General features: G+C 41.9%; 1 protein-coding gene across 3 annotated transcripts in view; it reads right to left on the reverse strand.

Moving 5' to 3' along the window:
• The window catches only part of PTPRG (protein tyrosine phosphatase, receptor type, G), a 775476-nt gene that overhangs the window by 130371 nt on the left and 633596 nt on the right, over positions 1-11509 (reverse strand). For all 3 annotated transcript variants that reach the window (XM_010851541.1, XM_010851540.1, XM_010851538.1), the window contains one exon: positions 7491-7683. In XM_010851541.1, coding sequence (XP_010849843.1) covers positions 7491-7683 — 193 coding nt within the window. The remainder of the gene's footprint in view (positions 1-7490; positions 7684-11509) is intronic.

Consider the following 11509-nt stretch of genomic DNA (forward strand, 5'->3'; position numbering starts at 1 on the left):
CTACAAACATGAGCCCAAAGTAGTTAAAGCTACATTAAATGTCAAGTATCAACTTTATGCCAACCAATCAAGGGAAACTTATACCAACTCTCTACCTACTCACATAAAATTAATCATCATGGGATATCTGAGCATGAAAAAGTGTTTGATAGAACATGGCATGACCTTCAGCAGTATGAGAACCCAGAATTGGAGAGAACAGCATTGAAACATATACATTACCATATGTAAAGTAGATATCCCGTGGGGGGTTGATGTATGACACAGGAAACCAAAGCCAGTGCTCTGTGACAGCCCAGAGGGGTGATGTGGGGAGGACAGTGGGAGGGGAGATCAAGAGGGAGGGGACACGTGTATATCTATGGTTGATTCATGTTGATGTATGGCAAAAGCCATAATATTGTAAAGTAATTATCCATCAATTAAAAAAAAAAGAAAAAAAAAGTATGAGAAGCCAGGATGTTGGAGAGTCTTAAAAAACCAGCTGTATTTTTTTTTAACTTCTTTCTTAATCACTTTCAATATGGGCATGGCAACCGACTCTAGCATTCTTACCTGGAGAATCCCCATGGACAGAGAAGCCTGGTGGGCTACAGTCCATGGGGTCACAAAGAGTCAGACACAACTGAGCCACTAAGAACAACAGAACAGCAATTTCCCTCCAATGAAAAAAAAGAAAAAAAAAAAAAAAGTATGAGAACCCAGGATGCTGGAGAATCTTAAAAAACCAAGCTTATTTTTTTTTTCTTTTTACTTCTTTCTTATTCCCTGGAGAAGGAAATGGCAACCCACTCCAGTACTCTTGCCTTGAAAATCCCATGGACAGAGGAGCTTGGTGCAGGCTACTATCCACAGGGTCGCAAAGAGTCGGGCACTACTGGAGCAACTTCACTTTCCTTCTTTCTTTCTTAATCACTTCCAAGAATAAAAAGTAACAGCTAGTAATAGTTACTTTTTAAAGAAAAGTCAAAGTGAAAGTCGCTCAGTCATGTCCAACTCTTTGTGACAGCATGGACTATATATATCCACAGAATTCTACACGGCAGAATACTGGAGTGTGTAGCTGTTCCCTTCTCCAATCTTCCCAACCCAGGGATTGAACCCAGGTCTCCCACATTGTGGGCAGATTCTTTACCAGCTGGGCTACCAGGGAAGCCCAAGAATGCTGGAGTGGGTAGCCTATCCCTTCTCCAATGGATCTTCTCGACCCAGGAATTGAACTGGGGTCTCGTGCATTGCAGGCAGATTCTTTATCACCTGAGTTACCAGGGAAGCCACTTTTTAAAGAAGACAGGTAACAATCTTCTAAGGGGCTGCATTTAAAGTGTTATTTTCCTTATACTTCTCTAAGCTGAAACTTTACAGAAGTACTAAGGTAACTTTTGGGAAGAGTTTCTGGGAGCGCAGCTGCCTACAAAGGAATTAAGTGCTCATATCAGAATTTCTTTTATGAAGATAAACTGATTCAAGCTCATTAATCTGGTGAGTGAAAATGATTAAACTGAAAATAGAACAACATTAATATTTTCTCCCAAAATAGCAGAAAACCATGATTTCAATGTCAAAGTCTTTTGAAAAGCAACATGGATTTACTTCGTTGTTTGCTAATTTGGGTGGAAAGCGGGATGCTCTTTCTCGATGTGTTCTGATTTAAAACAGGCTAGTTACTTAGGCATTCTCACACTGGTACATGTCCTTAAAAACTGCCTTTTAACCAAGAAAGGAAGCAATCTTTAGCGCTAAAAATATAGCTAACAAAGAGATTCCTCCATCAGCAAAAAAAAAAAAAAAAAAGGCAAAAATCATTCTCCAAAAACCATGGCAGTGGTTTTAGGAGACTGGGCAGGACCCTGGCAGCTCACTGTCCTCTTCCTTTGCTTTTATTACATTATCCAATGTCATTTTAATTAAGCCATCAAATCACATTATCAGATCAAGTGGTTTTGATTCCACTGTGGTTTGAACAGGTTTCATTACATTAATAAACCATATGTTTCATGTTGTTGGAAGCAAAGTTATTTTTCTCTGTTCACTGTTCCAAAAGCCTTCACAATAGACAGTATTCAGCACTTCATCACCGACGTGCTCTTCCATGTGCTCGGGATGTGTTAAGAGTAACTAAAATGACAGCCCATTAAATCTGAAAGTCTATCCAAGTTATTTACTGACAAAGGGCAGAGTGGTGACTTGGATGTCCCGTGAACAATCACTGAGCCTAAATATTGTTTCCATTTCCTGGAAACTAGAGCTTTATATTTTTTTACAGATGATATCCATTCTAAGTCTGTCTCAGGCATCAGTACAAGATTAGGATGACGTTTCCCCCTCTTTGGGTGTCGTGGGCGGCCATGCATCTCCTGCTTGGGTCTGAAAGCTTGATTCTGCTTTTTCTGTTCCAGTATGTCGGATCATCCTGACAGAAGGGCAGGATGGGGGCACCTTAACTCAGGCAGCCTCCTCCACGGTGCTGCTCAATGAACACCAGTTGATGATCACAGCCAGCGAACAAGGGAGGTGGGGCTCAGTCTACTGAAGCTCTGCTTATACATCTGGGGTGGAAGATGAGCAGATCTTAGGGTGGACTGGTCAGTGAGTGGTTACCAAGCTAATAAACCTCTTGCAGTGCCTTGGAAAGGCAGAACCAAGCCATGGACACTCTCACAGTCATGACCACCATGAAAATACCTTCAAACACGCCTAAGATTGGATTTCTCCATCCAAGTCTGAGCCATCCCCGAGAGCAGGGGTATATAAACTATTGTTCCATGGCTAAATCTGGACTGCCACCTATTGTTACAAATAAAGTTTTATTAGAAGACATTTTCTACACTTACTCATTTATGTGCTGTCTACAGCTGCCTTGATGCTACAGAGGCAGAGCTGAGTAGTTGCAACAAGAGATCACACGGCCCAATACCTGGTCCTAGATCAAAAAAGCTTACTGGGTTTCCCTGGTGACTCAATGGTAAAGAATCCACCTGCCAGTGTAGGAGACATGGGTTCGATCCCTAATTCAAGAAGATTCTACATTCCATAGAGCAACTAAGTCCAAGTGTCACAACTACTGAGTGTACACTCTAAACCCCTGGAGCTGCAACTATAAAAGCCCACATGCCCTGGAGACTTTGCTCCACTAGAGAAGCCACTGCAATGAGAAGCCCACACACTGCAACTGGAGAGCAGCCCCCACTTGCCACAGCTAGAGAAAAGCCCACATAGCAATGAAGACCTAGCACAGCCAAAAATCAATAAAGGGACTCTTCCTTTGTATTGGCTCTTCTCTACTCAGATCACTAACCTTGATAATCGAAGCCCCCCAGGCTTCCTGATAATTGCCAGCACTGGTAGCTGGCTTTCAGCCTTTGGTGCCATGAAAATACCTGAGTTTTCTTGGGGGGATACAAGGAGGAGCATTTGGTCATGTGGACCATGGTTCTATGACATTTAAAACAAACAGAAACATTATTTAAATGCAATAGGGAAGGAAGTTCCCTGGTGGTCCAGTGGCTGACTCTGCGCTCCCAACGTAAGGGGCCTTGGTTCGATCCTTGGTTGGGGACCTAGGTCCCATATGCTGCAGTTAAAGAGCTCACACGCTGCAACTACAAGAACCTGCACGCAACAACTACAGATTCCGCATCTGCTACTAAAGACATCCTGTGTGCCACAAACAAGGCCCGGCACAGCCAAGTAAACACATAAGTATTAAAAAAAACAGGGACATCAGTAGTCATCAGATCAGATCAGATCAGATCAGCTGCTCAGTCGTGTCCAACTCCTTGTGACCCCATGAATCACAGCACGCCAGGCCTCCCTGTCCATCACCAACTCCCAGAGTTCACTGAGTAGTCATCAGGAAAGTGCAAATCAAAACTAGAAAGAGATACTATTTCATATCCATTAGGATGACAACAAAAAAGATATCTAGCAAGTGTTGGTGAAGATGTGGAGAAATCAGAACCTTCCCACGATGCTGACAGGAATGTAGACTGGTACCGCTGCTTTGGGAAAACTGTTTGGCAGTTCTTAAAAAAAACGAAAACATAGAGTTGCCCTATGACACAGCAATTCCACTCCTAGGCTTATATCCAAGAGAAATGATAACATTCATTCACACAAAAATGTGAACACGAATGTTCAAAGCAACAATATTCATAATGAGCCAAAAGTGGGATCTATCTATTGACAAATGGATAAGCAAAATGTGGTATATCCATACAATGAGGTATAGTTTGTTCATGAAATGAAATTCTGACACACGTGCAAATATGGATAAATCTTGAAAATATGATGCTAAGTGAAAGAAGCCAGAGACGAAAAAGTCAAGTATTGGAGGATTCCATTTAAGTGCAATCTCCATAACAGGCAACTCCATACAGACAAAAAGCACATTACTGGTTTCCTGGGCCTGGGCAGGAAGCAGGCATGGGAGAAAAAGGAGTGACTGCTAAGAGGGATGGAATTTCTTTTGGGGGTGACGAAAAGTCCTGAAGGAGATACTAGTGATGATCACATAACTTTGTGAATACAGAATACCACTGAAGGGTACACTGCAAAAGAGTAAACTATATGGCATGTGAATTAAATCTCAATAAAGCTGTTATTTTAAAAAATCAAACAGGGATACTATTCAGCAGTAAAAAGAAATGAGCTACTGATCCACTACATGGATAAATCCTAAAATCCTAAAGTCAAAAGCAGAGTTGAGGTTAGGAGAAAGACCTGACTGTAAACAGGCATGAAGGAACTCGCTGGGGTGAAGAGAATGTTCTAAGAGTAGACGTGGTGATGGCTGCACAAGTGTGAGTTTGATAAAAATCACTGAATTGCACATTCACTACACCTGAACTTTATGATATGTAAATCAGGCCTTGAAAAAAGCATTAAAAAAATAGAAAACTTTCTTATATCACTGGCAGAACTGTAAAGTGGAACATACGGTCATTCTGGGAAACTGGTCAGTATCTAATCAGATCCAAACATACATGTATCCTTTAAGCTGTAGTCATTTTACTACAGGGTGCATAACCAACAGAGATGTGTCCACATGCTGGTTAAAAGGCATGTTCAAGAACTTCCCTGATGGCTAAGACTCCGTGCTCCCAATGCAGGAGACCCGGGTTTGATCCCTGGTCAGGGAACTAGGTCCCAACATGCTTCAGTTAAGGGCTCCCAGGCCACAACTAAACAGATTCCATGTTTAGCAGCCAAGCCCCGGCACAGCCAAATAAGTAATTAGAAAAAACAAACTTTCATAATTACCAAAACATGAAAATAAATCTACAAATTCATGTATATTAAAATGGATAAATTCAGGGACAGTCACACACTGAAATTCAGCAACAAGAACAAACTACAACTACATGAAACAGCGTAGGTGACTCTTGAAAGCAGGTAAAGCACAGAAGCAGTTCACACAGCAGAACTTGGTGAACTGATTCTATTTACACGAAACTGATCAGGAGGCAAGACTATGGCCATGGTTACCCTTGGGAACGGGCAGTGACTAGGAATGGGGAGGGGAATGTGCTTTGGGAAGCTGATGTGATGTTAGTTTCTGGATCTGGGTGTGTGTCACTCAAGCATATTCAGTTTCTGAAAAGTCATCAAGTTGTATGCATACTGTGCGTGCATGTTTCTGTAGGTTACACTCTAACACTATGCTAAAAAAATTAAAAAGAAGACTGTGTCTATATCTCTGTCTCTAGAAAGATCACAAAACATTTTAACATTCAAACATCTTAAGAGTCAGCAATGGATGCACACCATGACCACTGTAGCCTTGCAAGACGAAGAACTGATTCCCTCTAAGGATGGGTCCTTGGTTCTGCTCAAATTCAGAGAAAGCCCATTTGGTGGAGGATACTGCCCACTCTGACAATTTAACACAATGGAAACCAGTGTCCTCTCTAATTTCCTTGGGTAAGAAGGACTATGCACCCTCTCTGCACAGCTGGTATATCAGATGCTCAAGCCCATTTATCAGGAAAGAACTTTGTAACTGTCATAACGTCAGCATTTCCAAGCTATCAGATCCTATACTCACTTGTGATATAAATTCCCCATCCTCCGAACGTCCCACCTCTTGCAACATAGTCAGCCCTAAGAGTCCTCCTTTCCCCAAGCGTGTTCTCTTGGGAGAAGCTTTACAGTTTGGCCATTTGCTTTATTTTTAACTTGGATTAAAAAAAAAAAGCCAAATGAGATTCTTCATGCCAGTCCAATTCAAGATAGTTTACGGGTTTGTGTGCTTCTCAACCTTCCTGCCGTTCCCAGTTGATAAATGAGGCCCTTGACAAAGTGTCAGCCCCAAATTAGTTGATTCTCAAGTATGTCTTGACGGAACCTGGCCAGACTAGCTTCTTTGCACCGTCCTCTGACAAAAGTATACAGACAGGAAGGAGATGATCACATTGTTAAAACTCCCTTTCCTCTTCTTTTAGCTCCTTTGCAGATACATGAGCCTGGAAAATGGGCTCATTCTTATCATCAAAGGGCACATTAATGCAGTTATTTCTGGAATATCAACTCACTCCTCTTGTTCCTATAAAGGTCATATGCCAGTAAACTGGTCCCTTTGATTGGAGGTAGGGGTATGTACATTCCTGAAATAAAGCCCTTGCATATAACTCACGATGCTAAAAATACCACAGTCTAACTGTCAACGTCAGTAAATGACATAAACGCTTCCCACATCACCCAAGCCCACTATTTCAAAAGAGAACTGGCTTGGGAAAGGCCCATCTCTTCAAACCCAAAGGAAATACCTTCTTTTTCCTTCCTCCCTTCCAAATACTGGGACTTTGACAAGCCTTATTCCTTCAAAGGTTTCCTGAGCTCTGTGATTTTATGACAAATCACAGAGCTTGAAGGTTGGGCTGTGAGGGTAGAATCAGACTTTCCAATTTCCTGGGAGAGAAATTCATGACCGTTTCCCATGAGAAAGGAGAAATGGAAAAAGATTAGGACACAAGCAAGTTATGAAACTTATGTTTTTCAGATCTGGGAATTGAATTGTTAAACCATAGATCTAAAAGATTACGTGATGTCTGGTGGAAGTGGAGAGCTGGAGGGGGACTTCTTGCCTAGTATGGAAGTTAGTAAGAAAGCTGAAGACTGGGGTGTTGAAAGCGAGTCTGAGGTCCTGATGTTTGAGCTCAAACACCTGATTGCAGCAGGGAAACAGTTAAAAAGTAAGACACCAAAAAGCTTTAACACATCAACAAGTTTAGTGCTGACGCTACAAGGTCAAATTACAGAGAGAAGGACTGATATTTCGCTAGTCAAAAGGGCAATTCTGAACATATCTATTTAACTGAAGTTATTCCCACAAATGCTTCTATTTATCACCCAGACAAGTCTCTTTCAGCAGAGAAACATGCTTTTAATGCCAAGTTCCAGTTCTTGGCTGGTTCCGAACTCCTTTTCACTTTAAGTAATTTATGATAAGGAAATCTTCCTCTGGGCAAGGGCACTGAATCCAAACGTACCTTTAGAGGCTTCCGTCCCCAGTGGGTTTTCTAAGAAGTCCGTCATGTCGTGGTTCCAGGCGTCACGAACGGCAGACTTGTACACCACCCTGTTATTCAGGCCCTGCTGTGGCCGGAAGTTATTTCTCAGATACTCTACTGACTTGACGTGGTCTTGCTGCTCCGTGGTGAAGATGGAATAAAAAGCCTCGAGCTGAACACAGAACCAGAGAAAAAGAAAAAAAAAAAAAGAGATTTGGTTAGAAGGCTACATGGTCCAAAGCCAGGAGGGGTGATGAGAACACAAGGTGCTGGGAGGTGCCCGAAGTCGAATGGGACAAACTCAGCCAGACACAGGCTGCCTGCTGGCATCACTGCCAGTGGGCTTATCTGGCTGCGGATTCTTTTCTGTCAACTGAAAAGGAAAACACTTCATTGGAAGGTGCTTAGAACTCTTGCAGCTCGTGTCTCAGACAAGAGGCCGGGTCTTTCTGCAGCAACCCCCCAGCCATCCCTGCCCCAACCCCTGGCAAGAATTTCCGTATTACAGGAAGCAGCACAGAGTTATATGGTGAAACTGGTAAGTTTGAGACTCAGACTTCCCGGGTGGGAATTCTAGCTCGATGGCTCAATCACTCTGTGACCTTGAGAAAGTTGTTTGACTTCTCTTGAGCTTCAAATCTTCCTTGGTAAAATGCTGATAATTACTGCAACATCGACCAGATAGGGTTTGGGTCAGCAGTAAATGAGATTGTCCATGCATGGTCCTTAAAACAGTTTCAGGAACAGAAGAGCTTTAGAAATATTCGCAATTTATCAATAATTCTTACTAAGTACCTTCTTATATACTAGGGATACAGTTACTAAGTCACAAAGTTGACAAACCCATGATGTACAGGTTAAACTACTGAAGTTCAACATTTACCAGATGGGTAACCATAAGCAAATTATTCAAGCTTTCAGTAACACAGGTTTCCTCATCTATAAAATGGATATGATACTAGTACTGCCTTTCTTAAGGTTGTTAAAAAGATTAAAATCTATGAAGCAGCCAGTAAGCCCGTAGTAAAGATTAGGTGTCATTATTAGTAATATTACTGGGAAACATATTCCTCAAGACTGCTGTCTAAACTTTTAGGGGAAATCAAAGAAAATTCAGGACTCCAGGATCCTATTTATACTACCAAAAAGGATTCTTTGTGGCCCTCAACATTCTGCATAGCATAAAAAAGGTCATATGGAATCTATAAAAATAGTACAGATGAACCTATTTGCAAAGCAGAAATAGAGACACACAGGTAGAGAACACATGTATGTACAGCAAGGGGTAAAGGGTGGCAGTGGGATGAACTGGGAAACTACTGGGAGACACATATACTACTGTGTATAAAACAGGTAACTAACGAACATCTCCACAGGGAACTCGACCCAGTGCCCTGTGGTGACCTAAATGGGAAGGAAATCTTCAAAAGAGGGGATATATGTGTAAGTAGAGCTGATTCACTTTGCTGTACAGCAGAAGCTAACACAACACTGTAAAGCAACTATACTCCAATAATTTTTTTTTTTTTTTAGAAAAGATCATTCTATTATATAAGAGGAATAGAACAGGGGCTAAGTGACAGAGATTTGTTCTCAATGGGCCACGAAGATACTCTTGTAACCAAAGAAATGGAGCATAACGTAAAATGTCCAGCCACCAAAACACCAACTCCTTGAGCTGCAGTTAAAAATGAAATAAATAGAGAAACTGAACGAACTCTTTCTGGCCCAACTGGCTCCTTGAATGCCAAATCAGAATGCTTTCTGCAGGACAGAATTACAAGGGAAAATAGAAAACCACTTCCCAAGCTGAGATGGAGTGGCTTCCCTAAACTTAACAGGACCAGGAGGTGGGTAAGCCAATGGACAATAAGAGAATGAGGACCGGGATTTCTGGATGGGCGTCTTGAAGCCTGGAACGAACCCCAGTGTTTCTCTAACAGCCTCACAGAATGACAGAAAATGACTGGCTTACAGTCTGAAACTCCTCTCTTTGCCTGAAAAGGCACTGAATTTACACCGTCAAGAAAAATAATTTAAGTATACGGATTCACTCATCATTCCATCTCCTCTCCCAATTCTCCTGCACATGAAAAGTGATAATAAACCATGAAACCTTTTCTGCTTTGTCCCCAAGGGAATAGAAGCAGGGTGGTATTCCACGCAAAAGTAGCCTGTTATTCCCCTTTTATTCTAGTTCTCTACAATTCATAGAACTTCTAACAACTCATGTGGTTGCTATTTAGAATTTGTCTTTCTTCCATTCTTCCTTCTGATGGTCCCTGTTTATGTATCATGAAGGGAGAAAGGCCATAAAAGAAGAATTACAAAAACTGGACTGTTTACTCTGTCCAAAGGTGACCTATTCAGATGAAAAGAATTGGAGGTGCTGAAAGGGAAAAATCAACTCAACCTAGCAAGGTGCACACACTTGGTAGACACTACCAAAATCACAACTGAAAGCGTCTCAAAGTGAGAGGAGCTTTCAGGATTTTCTCAGAGAAAATAACTCCTAAAAATTACATGAAAGGAATTAACAAAGACCTTCTGGAGGCAGTCAAGGGAAAGACCAACCAATATGATGAAAGGGAAGGAGCACAATCCCGTGTGGAAAGGTTAAAGGAAGAGGAATTGTTTCGCCTGAAGAAAAGGCGAGTAAGGAGTAATTTGATTAAAGGCCTTGTATGTGAAAGATGATGACCAGCTCTTATCCACGTCTGGAGAAGGCCAAATAAGAGAAAACTGGTTTGCATTAAAGCCTTAAGAGATGTGACTTGAATAGAGGAAGGAATTCCTTAACTTCAGGGTGATTTTTTTTTTTTTAAAAGAAGAGTGGGCTGTCATACATAGCAAGTTAGACCAGAAATTTTTTAGAAGGGACAGCCATCTGTAATCAAATACTTTCATCTCTGGGATGCCAGGAAAGGATGGCCTGGGAGACCCTCAGCAATGTGACTCCAAGGTCTGTGTATTCTCTTGAACACTTGCTTCTTTCACAGCTCTCATTTAGTACTCCTGAAAAGTTTATTTCTGATGCCTCAGGAAAGAATTAGTCATATAACTGTAAAAAGAGGCAGGTCCTGAATTCAACACAGAAGTGATTTTGCTCAAAGTGTTCTTACAGTTTAATGACATGCAATGGCTTAAAAGCTCGGCCACATCCTTGTCATTAACTCAACTTGCCCGAAGATTTCAAAGGAAGGACGTGATGGTTCTGAGAGTGAACTGATGACCTGGGCGATATTATATTGTCACCTGGATCATAGCTTCTCTTGACAGTCCCATAAAAGAGGAAAAAAGGAGGACAAGCTTAGCAGGCTCATCAAATAAATGTCCTTCAGTATTGGCAGCATTTATGAAAACTCATTCTCTCCTCTCAGTTGGATAAAAATTGTCAGTGGCCTCTCGTGCTGGTGACGGGCATGCTTGGCCATTGAGTGGAAGCGTTCATGGTCTCCAGATTGGCAAGGGGAACCTATATTTTTCACTTGGGCAGGAGGTCAGCGGTCATCTGGACCAGACAACTTCTGCAGCTCTTCACACAGCTGCTGCATGTTGTCCCTCAGTCCTTACCCTTGCCTTGAAACCCACAGTTGCTAAAAGTAAACCTGGCCACCACCAGGACCCTGACTTTGTTGGATTCCATGGGACGCCATTCATAGGCCAGGCGATGATAGGAAGGTGCTTCGAAGAGATGGGCAACAAGGCAGCCCCATGTAAAGCACAAGACATAGAACAAACTACAAAGCTGCGTCTCTCCGGCCTCTGATTGGTCCACGCATTTGGCGTGTAATCTGTTCAGTTCTTCTAGATCTAGTTAACTACATTCTTCTAGATCTAGCTAACACAGTGATCCTTCTAAAATGTACACGAGCTCCTTCTCAAATGTACCTTGGTCCACCACCTTTCGACAGGTATTATTAGTAAACATTTTCCTGCCTGGAATAATTCCTGACACAGAAAAGGTACTCAGTAAATATGACTGTCATTAGCATATG

This window comes from Bison bison, unplaced genomic scaffold (assembly GCF_000754665.1).
Source record: "Bison bison bison isolate TAMUID 2011002044 unplaced genomic scaffold, Bison_UMD1.0 scf7180017864304, whole genome shotgun sequence".
Lineage (NCBI taxonomy): Eukaryota > Metazoa > Chordata > Mammalia > Artiodactyla > Bovidae > Bison > Bison bison.